At 42.8% G+C, this 21350-nt stretch overlaps 1 protein-coding gene across 5 annotated transcripts; it reads right to left on the bottom strand.

The window, feature by feature from the left end:
* Nucleotides 1-18: 18 nt before the first annotated feature.
* On the bottom strand, nucleotides 19-19381 carry LOC106571627 (uncharacterized). Of its 5 annotated transcripts, none has more exons than XM_014144924.3 (12): nucleotides 19226-19381; nucleotides 16887-17038; nucleotides 15389-15910; nucleotides 15186-15259; nucleotides 11035-11669; nucleotides 8184-8277; nucleotides 2456-2531; nucleotides 2286-2334; nucleotides 2099-2195; nucleotides 1880-1996; nucleotides 1721-1780; nucleotides 19-1467 (listed from the first exon to the last, which is right to left on the bottom strand). In XM_014144924.3, the coding sequence occupies exons 2-12, from the start codon at nucleotides 16924-16926 to the stop codon at nucleotides 1378-1380; spliced, it is 1854 nt and encodes a 617-aa protein (XP_014000399.1). In that variant the 5' UTR covers nucleotides 16927-17038; nucleotides 19226-19381; the 3' UTR covers nucleotides 19-1377. The 5 variants fall into 5 exon arrangements, with proteins under 5 accessions (XP_014000399.1, XP_014000401.1, XP_014000400.1 ...); XM_014144926.3 differs by lacking the exon at nucleotides 19226-19381 and adding an exon at nucleotides 18481-18707; XM_014144925.3 differs by lacking the exon at nucleotides 19226-19381 and adding an exon at nucleotides 17737-18187.
* Between the last annotated feature and the right edge of the window lie 1969 nt (nucleotides 19382-21350).

Below are 21350 nucleotides of genomic sequence, written 5' to 3' on the forward strand. Positions count from 1 at the left end.
AAAATAGTAACACACCAAGCAGATGAACACAAACTTTATTATTGCAGTAAGGCTTTGGCAACTGTTTCTGTTATCATTCACAGTAAAACTCTTCAGGGAGTGGCACACGCCTCAATTTAGACTTTGCACATCTCTCCTTCACACAAAGACAAACATTGTAGGATTCTGTCCTTATATGGCCACATTGAGGTTTTGTCTGATTTATAGAAGCAACAGACAGTCCATTCCCATAACAGGAGACAAGCCCCTCTGTTCATTAGTCCACCCTATGGCACTTGTTTTCATTCTACATTTAAAACATTGACTTAAAAATATTTTCAAACCAATAGTAGATTCAAAATATAACTAATTATAAACTGGGTGGTTCGAGCCCTGAATGCTGATTGGCTGAAAGCCGTGGTATATCAGACAGTATACCACGGGTATGACAAAACATTTATTTTTACTGCTCTAATTACATTTGGAACCAGCTTATAATAGCTATAAGGCCCCTCAGGGGTTTGTGATATATGGCCAATATACCACGGCTAAGGGCTGTGTCCTAGCACTCCGCGTTGCGTCGTGACTAAGAACAGCCCTTAGCCATGGTATATTGGCCATACCACACCCCCTCGGGTCTTATTGCTTAATTAGACAGTTCAGTATATACATTTCCTCAAAAGGCAGTCACTCTTGGTTGATCCCGGTTGTGATGCAGCGCCACTAAATGAACTCATTCAAGTCGTCTGGCTCCTCTTTGTGCTTTGAGTTGAGGTTCATAGACATTAGAATACTACTTATGGCTACATAAATATCCCAACATTTCTAAGCAAATAAAGTCTGATAAAGAATGTGAAACATGGCAGAGTGTGTCCATAAAATAAAAATCTTCCAGTTAAAAACTGATTTCCTATTGTTGATAAAGTGCTTAAATAAAAAGGCATCAGAATAAGTGCAACACAGAACAGTGGCACCCAAAGTGAAGTCTTGAAGTCTGAAATTTTCCTGGTGCAATTTGTCTAGAATATACTGTAGTCCTCAGATAGTCACATCCACAATTTCCTCATTTATGGTGCTCCTTGTGTTCTCATTTCCAATGGCTTCTCATATTCAGTGCAATCACATTGAAATTGAACAAAAGAACAGCTCTCAGCCTAAAACCCTCCCTTCCATCCACAGTGCACCTACAACCAATGGCGGCAGCAGGAGTCCGCACGGAGAGTGAAGCTGAAGTAGAAATAATTTCCAACAGTTGTCCTACAATTCCTAGTGGTGCGTCAGTCAATTCAGCCAAACAGCTATCTCCATTCAGTTCATGATGCAAGAAAACGAACCAGACTGGTGGTGGCGGACCAGTTAGATGTCGAGTTTGGGAGGGAAGCCAGAAGGAAAATGACCTCACATCTCAAAGTGACGAAACATGCTTTCAACGTACCCCAGGACCCTCTGCCAGTCGGGCCCACCTGGTCTCAGCATCTCTTCCACAGTCTATCAAGCAAATAAAACACTCTGTTAAAGACAAGCTTACACCCAGCTGTACCCTCAGCTCTACAAGGACAACCACTACTCACATAAAAAAGTGGCAACAGAAGCATTACCATGACAAGACTCAGAAGAACAGTTGGACATCAGTGACAGGACATCTACCATTCTACTCACAAATCAAGCTCTTTTAAAACATAACAAAATATACAGTTTCTTTCCCAACAACTTTCATGGCATGTTTAAATTTGGGTCTCACCAGTGTGGATGTGATTCCTACACTTTCCCCTGTCTGGAAGGCAAGGCCCAGGTTCTCACTCTGCACAGAACAATAAAATGTAGGTGTGAATAGGGTTATTAAAACATTTCGTATATTGTGTGAACTATGGAGTCGTATATGTGAATGCATTTCTCTTACCTTGTCTCCTGGGCTGAGACTGCTGTATGGGATGTGTGTGGGTAGATAGGTGTGGTACACAGCACAAAAAGCCAGACCGTCCTCCCAGCTGCTGCTGAAGTTGGTGATCTCAATATTCTATAAAAAAAAATCCAAAATAGAGGGTTGTCTTGTATTGGTCAGATAAGGTGACCAATGGTTTGGTAAATGTGAATAGTACTTTTCTTTGACATTTCTGACCTTGTAGCCCTGGGTGCGGCTTTGACACCAGCGCAGGAGTGAGTTCCGCCTGGAGCCTCCATGACGTCGCAGCAGCATGCTGAAACCATCCTGAGGTCTGGAAGGTGGATAACAGATAAAAGTCATAGCTAGGTAGAAGGCTTTATTTGGGCTCTTTAGAGTATCTTTAGAGGGCCTGTCCATTCACCTGAACGAGGACGGTGGGTCTGCGTTCTGGTCGTCCTCCTGTTTTTCTGCTAGACGTTAGCAATTAGTCAAGAGCATAGTAACTTTACACATATAGCAAAATGCACATTCAAAAACAAACAGTTATGTTTGAACTCAAAGTATATGTATGTGTGGATGAAATGAACACACTTGTATAGAAGCTGGACCAGGTATCCTGTGTTTGCAGTATGCGGTCCATCCTTCTCCCTTTGGCTGGCTCTTCTTTCTGGTAAGAGATAGAGAGAGGAGTAGTGGCTATAGTATGCATGACTGTTTCCAAATTGGTCAAAAAATGACCCTTGAATTTCAAGTCCAGGCTAAGACTATGCACTATAAAAACACACTCATATATACACTGAACAAAAAATATGAATGCAACAAGTGTTGGTCCCATGATTCATGAGCTGAAATAAGAAATCCCAGAAAATTGTCCAGACGCACAAAAAGCTTATTTTTCTCAAATTGTGCGCAAAATGTGCATTTCTCCTTTGCCAAGAGAATTCATCTACCTGACAGGTGGGGCATATCAATAAGCTGATTAAACAGTATTACACAGGTGCACCTTGTGCCAGGGACAATAAAAGGCCACTTTAAAATGTGCAGTTGTGTCAACACAATGCCACAGATGTCTCAAGTTGAGGGAGCGTGCAATTGGCACACTGACTGCAGGATTGTCCACCAAAGCTGTTGCCAGAGAATTTAATGTTCTCTACCATAAGCAGCCTCTAACGTCGTTTTAGAGAATTTGGCAGTACGTCCAACCGGCCTCACAACCGCAAACCACGTGTAACCATACCAGCCCAGGACCGCCACATCTGGCTTCTTCACCTGTGGGATCATCGGAGACCAGCCACCCAGACAGCTGATGAAACTCTGGGTTTGCACAAACGAAGAATTTGTGCACAAACTGTCATAAGCCATCTCAGGGAACCTCATCTGTGTGCCCGTCATCCTCAACTGACTGCAGATCGGCATCATAACCAACTTAAGTGGGCAAATGCTCACCTTCGCTGGATATTGGAATGCTGGGAGGTGTGCTCTTCACAAATAAATCCCGATTTCAACTGTACCGGGCAGATGACAGACTGCATGTATGGCAGCATGTGGGCGAGTGGTTTGCTGATGTCAACTTTGTGAACAGAGTGACCCATGGTGGTGGTGTGGTTATGGTATGGGCAGACATAAGCTACAGACAATCAAAAACAATTGCATTTTATCAATGTCAATTCGAATGCACAGAGATACCGTGACGAGATCCTGAGGGCCATTGTCGTGCCATTCATCCGCCACCATCACCTTATGTTTCAGCAGGATAATGTACGGCCCCACGTCGCAAGGATCTGTACACAATTCCTGGAAGCTGAAAATGTCCAAGTTCTTCCATGGCCTGCATACTCACCAGAATATGTCATCCATTGAGCATGTTTGGGATGCTCTGGATCGACGTGTACGACAGCGTGTTCCAGTTCCCGTCAATATCCAGCAACTTCGTACAGCTATTGAAGAGTGGGATAACATTCCACAGGCCACAATCAAAAGCCTAATCAACTCTATGCGAAGATGTGTTGTGCTTCATGAGGCAAAATGGTGGTCACACCAGACATTGACTAGGTTGTCTGATCCATGCCCCTACTTTTTTCAAATTAAGATTAGATTAGGGTCCAATGAATTTATTTAAATGGCTTGATTTCCTTATATGGGCTGTATAAAAGAAAGTATTTCATCTATTTTAGAATAAGGCTATAACGTAACAAAATGTAGAAAAAGTCAAGGGGTCTGAACTAGAGGTCGACCGATTATGATTTTTCAGCGCCGATACCGATTATTGGAGGACCAGAAATTGCCGATACCGATTAATCGACCGATTTCTTTATTTCTTTATTTGTAATAATGACAATTACAACAATACTGAATGAACACTTATTTTAACTTAATATAATACATCAATAAAATCAATTTAGCCTGAAGTAAATAATGAAACATGTTCAATTTGGTTTAAATAATGCAAAAACAAAGTGTTGGAGAAGAAAGTAAAAGTGCAATATGTGCCATGTAAGAAAGCTAACGTTTAAGTGCCTTGCTCAGAACATGAGAACATATGAAAGCTGTCTTCAATATTCCCAGGTAAAAAGTTTTAGGTTGTAGTTACTATAGGAATTATAGGACTATTTCTCTCTATACGATTTGTATTTCATATACCTTTGACTATTGGATGTTCTTATAGGCACTTTAGTATTGCCAGTGTAACAGTATAGCTCCGTCCCTCTCCTCGCTCCTACCTGGGCTCGAACCAGGAACACATCGACAACAGCCACCCTCGAAGCAGTGTTATCCATGCAGAGCAAGGGGAACAACTACTCCAAGTCTCAGAGCGAGTGACGTTTGAAACGCTATTAGCGCGCACCCTCTAACTAGCTAGCCATTTCACATCGGTTACACCAGCCTAATCTTGGGAGTTGATAGGCTTGAAGTCATAAACAGCGCAATGAGCTGCTGGCAAAACGCACGAAAGTGCTGTTTGAATGAATGCTTACTAGCCTGCTGCTGCCTACCACCGCTCAGTCAGACTGCTCTAGCAAATCATAGACTTAATTATAACACACAGAAATACGAGCCTTTGGTCATTAATATGGTCGAATCCGGAAACTATCATCTCGAAAACAAAACGTTTATTTTTTCAGTGAAATATGGAACCGTTCCGTATTTTATCTAACGGGTGGCATATCTAAGTCTAAATATTCCTGTTACATTGCACAACCTTCAATGTTATGTCATAATTATGTACAATTCTGGCAAATTAGTTCGCAACGAGCCAGGCGGCCCAAACTGTTGCATATACCCTGACTCTGCGTGCAATGAACACAAAATGACACAATTTTACCTGGTTAATATTGCCTGCTAACCTGGATTTCGTTTAGCTAAATATGCAGGTTTAAAAATATATACTTCTGTGTATTGATTTTAAGAAAGACATTGATGTTTATGGTTAGGTACAGTCGTGCAACGATTGTGCTTTTTTCGCAAATGCGCTTTTGTTAAATCATCCCGTTTGGCGAAGTCGGCTGTCTTTGTTAGGAAGAAACAGACTTCACAGTTTGCAACGAGCCAGGCGGCCCAAACTGCTGCATATACCCTGACTCTGTTTGCAAGAGAAGCGACACATTTTCCCTAGTTAAAATAAATTCAGGTTAGCAGGCAATATTAACTAAATATGCAGGTTTAAAAATATATACTTGTGTATTGATTTTAAGAAAGGTATTGATGTTTTTTATGGTTGGAGCAACGTGTACCTAAGCGATTATATGCAACGCAGGACAGGCTAGATAAACTAGTAATATCAACCACGTGTAGTTAATTAGTGATTATGATTGTTTTTTATAAGATAAGTTTAATGCTAGCTAGCAACTTACCTTGGCATCTTACTGCATTCGCGTAACAGGCAGGCTCCTCGTGGAGTGCAATGTAAAGCAGGTGGTTAGAGCATTGGACTAGTTAATCGTAAGGTTGCAAAATTGAATCCCCGAGCTGACAAGGTAAAAATCTGTCGTTCTGCCCTTGAACAAGGCAGTTAACCCACCGTTCCTAGGCCGTCATTGATAATCAGAATGTGTTCTTAACTGACTTGCCTAGTTAAATAAAAGGTAAAAAAAAATTAATAAGAAATAAATAGTCTAAAAAATAAAAATGTTAAATTTAAAAATAAAAATCGTCGTCCAAAAATACCAATTTCCGATTGTTATGAAAACTTGAAATCGGCCCTAATTAATTGGCCATTCCGATTAATCGATCGACCTCTAGTCTGAACACTGTATACAGCGTAAACATTATATTTCAGTTTTAATACATTTGTATACAGTGCATTTGGAAAGTATTCAGACCCCTTTCACATTTTGTTACGTTCCCACCTTATTCTAAAATGGATGAAATTGTTTTCTTCTCATCAATCTAACCACAATATCCCATAATGACAATGCAAAAAGTATTTTTTTTTTTTGCAACTGTATTAAAAATAAACTGAAATAGGACTTTTACATGAGTATTCAGACCCTTCACTCAGTACTTTGTTGAAGCACCTTTGGCAGCAATTACAGCCTTGAGTCTTCTTGGGTATGATGTTACAAGCTTGGCACACCTGTATTTGCAGAGTTTCTCCCATTCTCTCTCTGCAGATCCTCTCACGCTCTGTCAGGTTGGATGGGGAGCATTGCTGCACAGCTATTTTCAGGTCACTCCAGAGATGTTCGATTGGGTTCAAGTCCAGGCTCTGGCTGGACTACTCAAGGACATTCAGAGACTTGTCCCGAAGCCACTCCTGCGTTGTCTTGTCTGTGTGCTTAAGGTAGTTGTCCTGTTGGAAGGTGAACCTTTGCCCCATTCTGAGGTCCTGAGCAGTCTGGAGCAGGTTTTCATCAAGGATCTCTCTGTACTTTGCTCTGTTCATCTTTCCCTCTATCCTTACTAGTCTCCCAGTCCCTGCCGCTGAAAAACATCCCCACAGCATGATGCTGCCACCACCATGCTTCACCATAGGGATTGGTGCCAGGTTTCCTCCAGACATGACTCTTGGCATTAAGGCCAAAGAGTTCAATCTTGGTTTCATCAGACTGGTTTCATTGTTTCGCATGGTGAGAGTCCTTTACGTGCCTTTTGGCAAACTCCAAGCAGGCTGTCATGTGCCTTTAACTGATGAGTGGTTTCCGTCTGGCCACTACCATAAAGGCCTGATTGGTGGAGTGCTGCAGAGATGGTTATCCTTCTGGAAGGTTCTCCCATCTCCACAGAGGAACTCTGGAGCTCTGTCAGAGTGACCATCGGGTTCTTGGTCACCTCCCTGACAAAGGCCCTTCTCGCCCGATTGCTCAGTTTGGCCGGCCGGCCAGCTCTAGGAAGAGTCTTGGTGGTTCCAAACTTCTTCCATTTAGGAATGATGGAGGCCACTGTGTTCTTGGGGACCTTCAATGCTGCAGAAATGTTTTGGTACCCTTCCCCAGATCTGTGCCTTGACACAATCCTGTCTCGCAGCTCTATGGACAATTACTTTGACCTCATGGCTTGGTTTTCTCTCTGACATGCACTGTCAACTGTGGGACCTTATACAGATAGGTGTGTGCCTTTCCAAATAATGTCCAATCAATTGAATTTACCACAGGTAGACGCCAATCAAGTTGTCAAAACATCAAGGATTATCAATGGAAACAGATGCACATGAGTCTCATAGCAAAGGGACTGTAAATAAGGTATGTTTTTTTTATTTGTAATAAATGTGAGAAATTTTAAAACCTGTTTTCGCTTCGTCATTATGGGGTATTGTGTGTAGATTAATGAGAACATTTTGTTATTTAATCCATTTTAGAATAAGGGTGTAACATAACAAAATGTGGAGAAAGTCAAGAGGTCTGAATACTTTCCCGAGTGCACTGTATACCTTGTACCCCTGCACATTGATCTGGTACTCCCTGTATGTAGCTTCATTTTTGTATTTTTCATCCTTGTGTTACCAATTTATTTATTATATATTACTCTGCATCATTGGAAAGGGCTCGAAAGCAAACATTTCACGGTAAAGTCTACACCCGTTGTATTCGGTGCATGTGACAAAAAACATGAGATTTGAAACCATTTACATTACATTTACATTTTAGTCATTTAGCAGACGCTCTTATCCAGAGCGACTTACAGTAGTGAATACATACATTTCATGCAAATGTTTTTTTTTTTTGGACTGGCCCCCCGTGGGAATCGAACCCACAACCCTGGCGTTGCACACACCATGCTGGCATTGCAAACACCATGCTCTACCAACTGAGCCACAGGGAAACCATTGCAAAGAGTTTAGATACTCCCAAAAACAAAATTGTTGGTTGAATATAAGCATTACCTTGCATAGAGGCAGTGTTGTACTAGTGGTGGTCTGGGAGCTATCCTTCTGTGCAGGGAGAGAGTCCGTGGGCAGGTGAAGACGAGAGAGGCTCCTGGAACAGATAAGATAGAACTTAGTTGCAACAGATAAATGTAGAACACTTGTGTCTACATAGCATGGCCTTGCGCAGAGGTCAACCCTCGCTCCTACAGAGACACAGGCTATCTTTCATCAAATATTAGACTGCTTTCAAAAATAATAGTTGTGTCAAAGTGACAGGCTCCAGACAACAACAAACAGATTCTCAACCCCCAAATTGCTGGTGCAGCGGTCACCAACCTTTGAGTCAAGATCATTTTCTGAGTCCAAAAAGTTGAGATCTACCACTCAGATAAAATAAATATAGTTTAAGTCGGAAGTTTACATACACCTTAGCCAAGTACATTTAAAGTCAGTTTTTCACAATTCCTGACATTTAATCCTAGTAAAAACTCCCTGTTTTAGGTCAGTTAAAATCAAGTGGTGATCCTAAGAATGTCAAAATAGTAGAGAGAATGATTTATTTCAGCTGTTATTTCTTTCATCACATTCCCAGTGGGTCAGAAGTTTACATATACTCAATTAGTATTTGGCTTTGCCTTTAAATTGTTTAACTTGGGTCAAACGTTTTGGGTAGCCTTCCACAAGCTTCCCACAATAAGTTGGGTGAATTTTGGCCCATTCCTCCTGATAGAGCTGGTGTAACTGAGTCAGGCTTGTAGGCCTCCTTGCTCGCACACGCTTTTTCAGTTTTGCCCAACATTGTTTCTATAGGATTGAGGTCAGGGCTTTGTGATGACCACTCCAATACCTTGTCTTTGTTGTCCTTAAGCCATTTTGCCACAACTTTGGAAGTATGCTTGGGGTGATCGTCCATTTGGAAGACCCATTTGCGACCAAGCTTTAACTTCCTGACTTATGTCTTGAGATGTTGCTTCAATATATCCACATCATTTTCTTTCCTCATGATGCCATCTATTTTCTTTAGTGCACCAGTCCCTCCTGCAGCAATGCACCCCCACAACATGATGCTGCCACCCCCCGTGCTTCACGGTTGGGATGGTGTTCTTCGGCTTGTAAGCATCCCCCTTTTTCCTCCAAACATAACGATGGTCATTATGGCCAAACAGTACTATTTTTGTTTCATCAGACCAGAGGACATTCCAAAAAGTATATTCTTTGTCCCCATGTTCAGTTGCAAACCGTAGTCTGGCTTTTTTATGACGTTTTGGAGCAGTGTCTTCTTCCTTGCTGAACGGCCTTTCAGGTTATGTCGATATAGGACTCGTTTTACTGTGGATATAGATACTTGTGTACCGGTTTCCTCCAGCATCTTCACAAGGTCCTTTGCCGTTGTTCTGGGATTGATTTACACTTTTCACACCAAAGTACGTTCATCTCTAGGAGACAGAACGCATCTCCTTCCTGAGCGGTATGACGGCTGCATGGTCCCATGGTGTTTATATTTGCGTACTATTGTTTGTACAGATGAACATTGTACCTTCAGGCGTTTGGAAGTTGCTCCCAAGGATGAACTAGACTTGTGGAGGTCTACAATTTTTTTCTGAAGTCTTGGCTGATTTCTTTTGATTTTCTCATGATGTCAAGCAAAGAGGCACTGAGTTTGAAGGTAGGCCTTGAAATACATCCACAGGTAAACCTCCAATTGATTCAAATGATGTCAATTAGCCTATCAGAAGCTTCTAAAGCCAACACATAATTTTCTGGAATTTTCCAAGCTGTTTAAAAGCCACAGTCAACTTAGTGTATGTAAACTTCTGACCCACTGGAATTGTGATACAGTGAATTAATTATAAGTGAAATAATCTGTCTGTAAACAATTGTTGGAAAAACTACTTGTGTCATGCACAAAGTAGATGTCCTAACCGACTTGCCAAAACTATAGTTTGTTAACAAGAAATTTGTGGAGTGGTTGAAAAACTTGTTTTAATGACTCCAACCTAAGTGTATGTAAACTTCCAACTTCAGCTGTATATAACATGACTTAAAATGTAAGCCTATGCAACATTAACCAATTAAAATCAGTTCTGTAGCAATGACATGTGTGCAGTAAGATAATGGCACAATTCATTATCACTGCATACTGGCTATGCTTGAATTGCCCTGCCAATGTTGTTCTTCTCAGACAATTTTGAAATTCTATTTTAAAAATGTTAGGTATATGATCACATTGGTAGTGGTAATAGATCATTTGTTGTATTATTTGTGAGGCACAGCGGAGTGACCAATTAGCTTTTTCATTTTATTTACTGGACTGATGGCCTGCATCTCATGGTCAGTCTGACTCACCATCCCTCCTCTCTTCTAAACAAAGTGTTGACAGAGCTGAATAACAACTTAAAACATGAACTTACTTATAATGAATACAGCAAAGAGTCTCTCTCTAGTCATGGTTATAAAAGTTTTGAAATCTCACATTATTAACTTTGGTGTGCGTTCGATGCTTCTTTTTACAGTCTATGGCGCAAAGAAACTGTGCAGACACTGATCTGAGCTGACTGGCCAGCATTAGGACTATAAGTACACTTTTTTTTGTTCTCTGGGCCTGCCAGGTAGGCGGTGTTCTACCTTCAGACACATGAAATGGTTCAAAATGGGAACACTTTGCATTCTCGGCGCTATGGCTCCTGAATCAAGTGCATCTACTACCAACAGTGCAAAACTAATACTTTATTTATTTTTTTTAAATAGGAATGCAAGGCTTTATCGTTGGGTTTAAACGTTTGGTGATCAACTGGGAAGGCCTTGGCGGTCGACCGGTTGGTGACCACTGTGCTAGTGCATCATACAGGCATGATGAGGCCCTCACCTGGAACGCTCTGACATCATCACGATCCTCCGTGGATCTCTTAAGCCGCACCCCTTCTTCTCTCCAGCTGCTACCAAATTCCGTAGGTACGTCTCCGCCACCCCCTTCCCTTTGAGCAGGTTCTCCCCTCCACTAACAAGCTCCTCAGGAGACTGCCCTCCCATCTTAACATCTACTCCCTCACTAGTTATTATTTTCCCTCCTTCCACTTCCCTTTTGGAATCCTCTCTTTTCTCCCCATCCAGCGCCTCCACCGCATTTATGTCTTCACCAGTGTCTTCACCAGCCGGCCTCTCTTCCGTGTCTCTTCCCTCCATCTCTCTGTGACTGTGTGAGTCCTTCCCTCTCTCTGTCTGCATGTGTCTCAGTGTGTCCAGCTCAGCCATGGTACGTTGGTGCTCCAGGGTGAGAGCAGACAGTCTGTGACAGGCCTCTCTGTGTTCAGCACTCAGGCTCTCCAGTTCCCTGTCTGTGTCCTGCTGTCTGCAGTGGGCCTGGGCCAGCTGGCCCTCCAGTTCCCCGTGGCTCTCTCTGAGCGTGCCCAGAGTCTCCTCCGCCTCCACGCGCAGCCGGTCGGCCACAGACACCGCCACCTGCAGATCGCACTGGAACTGGTGCCACTCAGCTCGCTCAGTCTGCCAGAGAGCGACAGAGAGAAATATTAATTGACGTAAAGACACAATTCAAAGTCCATCCATCTCCATCAGAGATTGAGATCACCAGACAGATTGAGAGAGACAGAGAGAGAGGGATACAGACTTAAATATTCTGTACACTCAAACTAGAGCCATACATTTGTGCGGAGAACATAAGAGTGAGTTGACTCATTGTATCAGGAAATACAGTGTACAAAACATTACGAATACCTTCCTAATATTGAGTTGCACCCCCTTTTGCCCTCAGAACAGCCCAAATTCGTCAAGGCATGGACTCCACAAAGAGTCGAAAGCGTTCCACAGGGATGCTGGCCCATGTTGACCTCAATGCTTCCCACAGTTGTGTCAAGCTGGCTGGATGTCATTTGGGTGGTGGACCATTCTTGATACACACAGGAAACTGTTGAGTGTGAAAAACCAAGCAGACCTGCAGTTCACACTCAAACCGGTGCGCCTGGCGCCTACTTCCACACCCCGTTCAAAGGCACTTAAATTATTTGTCTTGCCCATTCACCCTCTGAATGGCACACATACACAATCCATGTCTCAATTGTCGAGGCTTAAAAAAACCTTTAACCCGTCTCCTCCTCTTCATCTACACTGATTGACGTGGATTTAACAAGTGACATCAATAAGGGATCACAGCTTTCACCTGGATTCAACTGGTCAGTCTGTCATGGAAAGAGCAGGTGTTCCTAATGTTTTGTACACTCAGTTTATATTTCATATCTTTAATATCATGGGTGGGTCATATAGAAGAGGCAGGGGAACGCAAAAGGTGAGAAGTAAAGGTGGTATCATTTTACATCTAGGCCAGCTGACAGACAAGCTCGCTGCCACATGTAGCAGAAAATCAATAGTGTTGTTGATACAGTCTACAGTAAACATGTCGAAAACAGGGATTTTGCATTGGTCAAAAGAAGAGTTAATTCAGGTGAGCATTTCAACAAAGTATGCCAGGAATCATTGCAATGTTCCCTGTGTACAGTTAGTCACAGTAATCTAGAGAGAGGGACAACCTCCCATACTGTATGTCAGGACCATCCCACTGCTTATCACTGGCTCGTTCACAGTAGTTGTTGCACCGTGTTTGCAGATGGTGGAGGCCGACTGTGATATTCTCAAACAGAACCCTTCTAGAAAAAAGTCAAAGCCAGGTCACATTTTTGAACCACTGATAAAGGTTGCTTAGGTCAGCACACATATTGAGAAACCCTGCCTTCCACAAACACTGTGACTTGCCTGAACATTTGCCTTACTTACCGCTGGAATTAAATCCCAAGTCTTAGGGCTTGATTAACCTCTATGGGCTAGGTGGGACGCTTGCGTCCCACCTACTCAACAGCCAGTGGAATCCCGTGGCGGGATATTCAAATACCTTAGAAATGCTATTACTTCAATTTCTCTAACATATGACTATTTTACACCATTTTAAAACACAAGACTCTCGTTAATCTAACCACACTGTCCGATTTCAAAAAGGCTTTACAACGAAAGCAAAACATTAGATTATGTCAGCAGAGTACCCAGCCAGAAATAATCAGACAGCAATTTTTCAAGCTAGCATATAATGTCACAAAAACCAAAACCACAGCTAAATGCAGCACTAACCTTTGATGATCTTCATCAGATGACACTCCTAGGACATTATGTTATACAATATATGCATGTTTTGTTCAATCAAGTTCATATCAAAAAACAGCTTTCTTAGCAGTGCTAGCATGTGACTAGCATTCCCACCGAACACTTCCGGTGAATTTACTAAATTACTCACGATAAATGTTCACAAAAAACATAACAATTATTTTAAGAATTATAGATACAGAACTCCTTTATGCAATCGCTATGTCCGATTTTAAAATAGCTTTTCGGTGAAAGCACATTTTGCAATATTCTGAGTAGATTGCCCGGCCATCACAGGCTAGCTAATTTGACACCCACCAAGTTTGGTACTCACGAAACTCAGATTTACTATAAGAAAAATTGGATTACCTTTGCTGCTCTTCGTCAGAATGCACTCCCAGGACTTCTACTTCAATAACAAATATTGGTTTGGTTCCAAACAATCCATAGTTATATCCAAATAACGGCGTTTTGTTTGTGCGTTCAAGACACTATCCGAAGGGTAAACAAGGGTGAAGCGCCCAGCGCGTTTCGTGACAATTTTTTTTTTTAAATATTCCATTACCGTACTTCGAAGCATGTCAAACGCTGTTTAAAGTCAATTTTTATGCGATTTTTCTCGTAAAAAAGCGATAATATTCCGACCGGGAGTCGTTGTTTTCGTTCAAAGACTGAAAATGAAAACATGGAGTCGACTCGTGCACGCGCGCCCCAGTCTCCTTGTTCTCAGATCGACCACTATCCAAATGCGCTACTGTTTTTTAGCCATGGCCTGCAAAGTCATGATTCAACGTTCTGGCGCCTTCCGAGAGCCTATGGGAGCGTTAGAAAATGTCACGTTATGCCAGAGATCCCCTGTTTTGGATAGAGATGATCAAGAAGGCCAAGAAATAGTCAGAGAGAGCGCTTCCTGTTTGGAATCTTCTCAGGTTTTGGCCTGCGAAATGAGTTCTGTTATACTCACAGACACCATTCAAACAGTTTTAGAAACTTTAGAGTGTTTTCTATCCAAATCAAACAATTATCTGCATATTCTAGTTACTGGGCAGGAGTAGTAACCAGATTAAAATCGGGTACGTTTTTTATCCGGCCGTGCAAATACTGCCCCCTATCCCCAACAGGTTAAATCGTATTGCGGAAGATATGTATAGGGTGATTGAACTTTAACCTCCAAAAGTCTAAGCCGTTGGCACAAAACTACCTCCATGCTTCCACTCATTTGTATACGTTACCTTCAGACGAGTCCTTTGTGGCGGTCGTAGAGCAAAACGGAGAACATCGTGTTCGTGAGAGTCTCCCCTTTCCATAGACAGGTTATAACTGTTTGTAGGTCGTGAGAAGAAATATTTTCAGGATGTCTCATGGTCTGACAAACACCACTGTAGCTCGGCCACCTTCCACCGCAGATGCGCAAGGCCGACATAGGCGGATGTGGTGGATTGAGATGCAGTCCATGCAACGAAAACGGATATCTCTAGCTTAAACTGCCAGATTTTGATGGGGATTTATTTATTATGTTACTTAGATTGACACACGGGTGAGTCTATCGACTCTTAAAGGCAACGTTTCCACGTTCGCAGAGACTGCATTCACAGTAAACGCTGCATATGTTGGCTCAATCGGAAATCACCTTCAAATTTCAATAGCGCTATACCGCGGATCTTCCGCGATACTGATTTAGTCGAGCCCTAAAACAGCTGACAGAGCACAACACTGGGTAGAGAAGGGAAAACGCAATCCACTTCAAAGTAATAGGGATATATTTGTGTCTATGTGTGTGTGTTTGGTCTTGAAACGATTTTGTGTCTGCAGTGCTGAGGGAGAGACGGAGGGAATGCAGTGGGGAAGAGAAGGGAGGAGCGTCTGACTCACCCTCAGTGTGTCCTTCAGGCTGCGCACCTCCTCGACCAGCACCTCTCTCTCCACCATCAACCGCCTCAGCAACTCTGACACACACACACACAACACTCAGATCAAGACACATGTACTATAAGGACATGTATGCACCCTGTCAAGAAAAACAATTGGGTTACAACGATTGTGTTACTACGGCCATGCAGATGTTGAGACCTTACCGGCTGCTCCTGCTGGTGCGTCCAGGCCGGGACTGAGCCCCAGTGTGGACCTGTGATGTTCCAGCAGGTTCAGCAGAGCCAGTGCCATCTCCTCCCTAGCCCGCTCCGGCCCTGCCTGGGGCTCTAGTCCACTGTCCCGGTCCTGCAAGCTCTGCTTCAAAGGGCTACGATCTGACGGAGGCCCCTGGCCTTGGGACACAGGGCTGCTGCTGTGGTTGTTGTGGCTGCTGGAGCACCTCACCGTTCGCCTTCCACGGTCCATTTCCACCCCCGTTCCCTGCGTCGATGCACCGCTCTCTAGGCTAATCACGGCCCATTCTGGCGGGACGGACAGCGTGTGGCTCCAATTGGAGTTGGTGGAGGGGGAAGCTCCGCCCTGGCAGACGATGCCTCCGGTGGCCCCAGAGGACGGTGTCCCCTGCTGCAGCAGCTGAGCTGCGGCTGGAGCCAAGGCCAGAGCTGCAGCCAGGTCAGAATCAGAGGGGGAGGAGGGAGGAGTGTGGAACAGATCTAAATGAGACCCTGGAAAGAGAGAGAGGGTGGAGAGTGGGAGAGAGTGGAGAGGGGGAGATTAAAGAAATATGAGAAAGGAGAGAGGAGGGAAGAGCAGAAAAGAGAGAGAGAGCGCGAGAGAGAGAGACAGAACTGCTGTCCTAAGCTATTTTCTAGTCTATAAAAACTACACAGAAGGAGACCAGAGTTGGGTGTGGCTATAGCAGGATGCCTGCACTTTGATGCAGAATATGCATATATAAACAGTCAATGCCCTTCCTCTCTCTCACACAGTCCTTGGTAGGCTGATAGACACTGCAGAGCCTGTCATGCCAATGCGTTGGTACATTAACATACACTCATTTCCCAAGTGGCCATATCTAGAGACTTACTCCCTCACTGAATCTAGACGCCGCATCTCTTGCTGCTTGTAGTCAATTGATTTACATTCGAAACACATCCACTATTTCATACTCTACTGCATAGTCACACACACAGGTCCCTAAGCCTCTAGCGTCTCATGTTCCCCCTCCCTGTCGTTGTGTTGGGCAGCAGAATTCTGCAGACCCATCATTCAGCTAGCACGGCCTGATGTATTGCATGTGCCTGGCGGTGGGCACACAGTATCCAGGGAGCTATTCCCACCCCAGTCTGAGTCGGTTTCCAGCCTACTGAAAAAAGATAAAGGATAGGAACGGCCAGGGATTTAAACAGGTGTTTAGGGGAGGAAGTGTGTGTGTATGTCAGAAAAAGAAGTCAGCAATGCTACAATAGAGAATCACAGGTAGACAGATCGAGAAGGGGAGGCATAAAGATAATGAACAAATTGTGTAGGAGTACAAACAGCTTGAAAGGAAATATTGTAGAAACATGGGAAACAGGAAGAGAAGGTTCTAATCAGAGTTACTGTCAGAGTTTAATATAATGACATGTGACAATGAGTGAGTGAGTGAGTGAGTGAGTGAGTGAGTGAGTGAGTGAGTGAGTGAGTGTGCATGTAGGGAACCTGTAGGGCCATGGTCGTCCTTGCCAGCGACGTTACCCATGATGCAGCAGGTGCAGACTGGAAGCAACGTGACTATGTGTCCCAGCGCCCCTCGCTCTCCCCTCTGGTGCTCTCTCTTGGGTCCGCCGCAGAGTGGACAGGGAGTAATACACCTAGAAGTACAGCGAATGCTCAGTCCACAAATCTTTTAACACAAGTATGGCTAACACTGCTAAATTCTAAATTCTCCTTTAATAGAGAGGGTACCCTCTGACTACAGTGGCAAACCATGTTTGTTGACAAGTGATCCAGGGCAATGACCCATACATAAAATGCTGCAAGCTAATTGAGCACAGGGATGACTGCTGGGATGTGCATATCCCTGCAGGATGTTCACTATCATCATGTCCAGTGTAGCATTAGATTAATCATACAAGTAGGTGATGGAAAGAGAACCTGACAATCCCCCCTAGGTTTCATGTGGAATTAATAGGTTGCCTGATCAATGGAAAGGCAGACGCTTAGGTTTATCCACTGGTGTGTGTGGTCTTGCAGAAGAAATGCCTGCTGAATACAAGTGTCTAATTGTTAGGCATGGCAATAAGGCTACAGTAAAACTCTGAACATGTGTAGACACATTAGAGAGCAGATTCTGAATGAAAGAAACCCTGATATGACGTACAGAACTCGGTTCTGTACGAAGCTAGGCTATAAGATAGAGAGGGATATGCAATAACAAGACACAGAAATGCACATGCTATTAGCGTCTACCCCTGCATAAAACAATATCGCCGTGCGGGCTGCTGGAATCAGGCCAACACCGTAGGCTATTGCAACGCAATCAACCACCCACCTTGATATCCCCACGTACCTCCCGATAAAATACTCCAGTTGTCTCTCTTTTTCTGCCTCACCGCATTTTTCTCCGTTTACCACTATTTCTGTTGCTTCAATAGTCAGAGACAGGCTTGAGGCTGTTTGCTGCTGCTGCTGTTGTTGTTGTTGTTGAAACGCGAGTGCGGAGGAGAGCCGGCTACACTACAGAGCGGCCCAAGATAATGTTGGGTCTTGCTCGGAACTCGATTCTAATGCGGCAAACTGGGGAAAGAAAAGGGCTGGACTAAGCTGCTCCGTGCAAGGTAGCCTGTCATTCTGCGAAAAGTTGTATCCCAGAGCTCAGGCTCATTTACTTCACTGGAAATGTGTTTATACATATATCCAAGTTTAGAGTGGTTGAGAGAGGAGGATATCATGAATTGTTATGCAATTCAGGTTGAGAATGACAATGCAGTCCAGGGATGCCTAGCCTGGTCTCATGGATTTTTCACATAGTAAATCTAAATCCGAAACACTCATAAGTATGATATGTTACGTTAGGGTATAGGCTTGGACGGTATACCCTAGCGTATACAATTTACCGTATTTAGAAAAAAATCACTGGATGGTTTTTCAATATCGTCAACACCTTTGAAACTATTTATTTTACGTTTTTCAATAAATTGTTATTTGTAGCTACTTTAAGTAAATACCTGCAGTCAACTTGTGCAATACATAAGGTGAAGCAGATCACGTTCTTAATTTCACCTGTCACATTATTTTACATTATGAAGCTTACCTTATTTCCCCAGAACAGTTGAGCCAGTCAAGTGTGTGTTTGTAAATAGCACAAAGAGAGAAAGCGGAGGCAGGTAAATCCCGATGTGTATTGACAGCGGTTGCGTTTTAAATTATAAACAAGTGTTTTTTTGTTTGTTGCTTCAATAGTGTATCAGGGACGTGCAACTATAGTTTTCCTTCACAGAAAATACATTAGTGCAACACATTCGGCAGAAAATGGCTTCATTTTCATCAGATGACAACAGAAGTGTAACGCTATTTGGCTGGCAGCCACACAAGTAAATGAGCTTACAATGAAAAAGCAAGGTATTTTTTGGCAAAAACGATGCATGGCCATCCTATTTTTAATGTTAATCATAGAAATAATGTAGCCAGCTACATTTCCTTATGTTTTACTTAAAGTTAATCTTGCATTTTACTGGAGAAAATTAGGCTGGCTTCACGGAGAAAAGTAACAGAGAAAAGTATCTACAAATCAGTCAGAACACTGATAGAATACCCGCTTGTGAACTGAAGCACAAATTGAATCTGATGCCGAGCAGAAATTACAATAAGAAGTATTTTACATCGGCGTTTACAAAACGCAGCAAGCTTATGCTTAAAACGCAGCTTATGTGTTTTATATTTTTAAACCCCCAAGTTTAACTTTACTGATCTAAGCAAGTGAACGAAAGTACACATGCTGCTCCAGAGTCAGTACTGTTCTTTAGTCAATACATTCGCGTGTAAATGTCCAAACTCACCAAAAATGACGTTCGGTAAGCTCCTACCACATGTATAACTTTATGAGCTGGATTGCCTGTCTTTGCAATTCGTTCATTTTCGTTTGCGCTCGTTAGCATATTTAGCTAGCAGCCTCCATGGAAATTCGCAATTACTTGTGCAAATTTGATTAGCATTCTGGTAATAGAGGCCCAATTGGCTTATTTAATTTTTTGGCGCCACCTTGTGTACTAAGCCAGTTATACCATAAAACTCCTGGGATGAAAGAAACGCGTATGATATGAAAATCTGGGTACTGCCCAACCCTACTAAAGGGGTTATGTCATAAACCTTCAACATTCCATAATTGGGCCAAAATGTCAGCCATCTTGGTCAGGGAGAAATCCAGAACCAGTCTAATTGAAATTAATGGCAGTAGAGGCATAGGTGATGCATTTCCTGCTTTTACTTATGCAAGAAAATAAAAGTAAGGTGTGCTTTATCAGAAATTGTGTGGGTGGACTAGCGGCCAATTTACTGGTAGTAATTGGAAGCAGAGAGGATCTATTATATTGACAAGATAGTCGAGTGACCGCTCTAGCAATTTAAATACATGTCCTCAAAGATGGAAGGCAGGCGGGAGTAGGCGGAACTCCGATATACAGCTGTAAAGTAGTTTTTTTCCAAAGTTGCTGAAATGCCACCTGCGTCCACTTATATCAGTGCACTCATAAAAACCTAACCATTACAAAAAACTTTTTTTTTATCAAATAAGCCTGACGTAGCAAATGAGCAGTTCCATTTTTTTGTTGACAAAATTCGATACTCTCATTTACTGCAATACAAAAATCCTTCACTTTGTGGTCTTATTTTTGTGGAAAGATTTTGGGCAGAGTAAACCCTTTTTCTTCGCCTCTTCCTCTCTGTTGAAAGTTAAAGTTTGAATTCAATTTAAATGTCAATGGTGTACCAGCTAAATTGCAGTGTTCTGAAGGGATAGGTCCATTCTATACATTCTATTTCTATGATCGAAATGACACCCACCCTGTACTCAAGAGTATGTCTCAACTTATGATGGGCACAACACAAATACTTCAGATGATGTAAAATAGGGTCTAAGCTACAACGTTTGTGAAAATGAGATTTTTTTTATATAATTGACATTAAAAATTGAAAGAAATGTATTAACTTTTTTTTCTAGAAGTCATAGAATAGTTTGACAACCCTGTTTAATAAGCTTTCAAATGATATCAGTATTTTTCAGAGAAGAAGAGTTGGACGTCTTATGGTAGGGTGGGTTCGCAAAATGGGTCATTTATGGCATTCAGGTCCAAAAAGGCACTTTCTGACCACTTCCACTATGGGCGAGCATGTTTGAAAGGTTTCGTTTAAATACAAAAAGGGTGTAGTCAGAAAGTGATTGAAAGCATATGGAACGACCCCAGGTATGGCAGAGCAGGTAGGCTAAACATTAGGCTATAGAATAGAATAACTTTATTTTTCCAGAAGGAACTTCACTTCTTCTTTAGGAAATTCTGCAAGTCTTTTATATCAGTGATGAACCAAGGGGCCTATAGGATTTCTGAGGGGCTCAAAGAACTTTCAAGGGGTCCCTGACAATATGGTTATGTTCCCCTGCTCAGACGTTGCATGCATTAACCAATGGTTGCGTGCCACATCATCGACTGCAGTCGGGCACCATATTGCTAAAACTTATGGGTTGTGTTCCTCTGCTCAGATGTTGCATGCATTAACCAATGCTTGCATGCCACATCATTGACTGCTGTCGGCATGTCGGGCACCAGATTGCTATAAAATGATGTAGTCAAATACCTATCCAGGCGTTGTAAGATCTGACATGTCAGCAACGCCTGGGCAAAGGAACACACCCATGATGTGGTTAGCTCACCTGATATGTAAAATACCTATCCAGGCATTGTAAGATCTGGCATGCATAAGCAACGTCGGAGCAGGGGAACACGACCATTAGCTCTACTACTATGGCAAACTAATAACAAGACCTACTGTATCATCAAGTTCAAAACTTCAAAAGTAGGGTTTTCGAGACTATAGAGAGGATGGCTGCTGACCATAGGTCTAGAGCTGGAGAGAGAGGGTGTTGGGTTCTTATGACTTGGGAGGAATGAAAGTGTATTAGTCCAGACA

Source organism: Salmo salar, chromosome 15, assembly GCF_965601325.2.
Source record: "Salmo salar chromosome 15, fSalSal1, whole genome shotgun sequence".
In the NCBI taxonomy this organism is placed as follows: domain Eukaryota; kingdom Metazoa; phylum Chordata; class Actinopteri; order Salmoniformes; family Salmonidae; genus Salmo; species Salmo salar.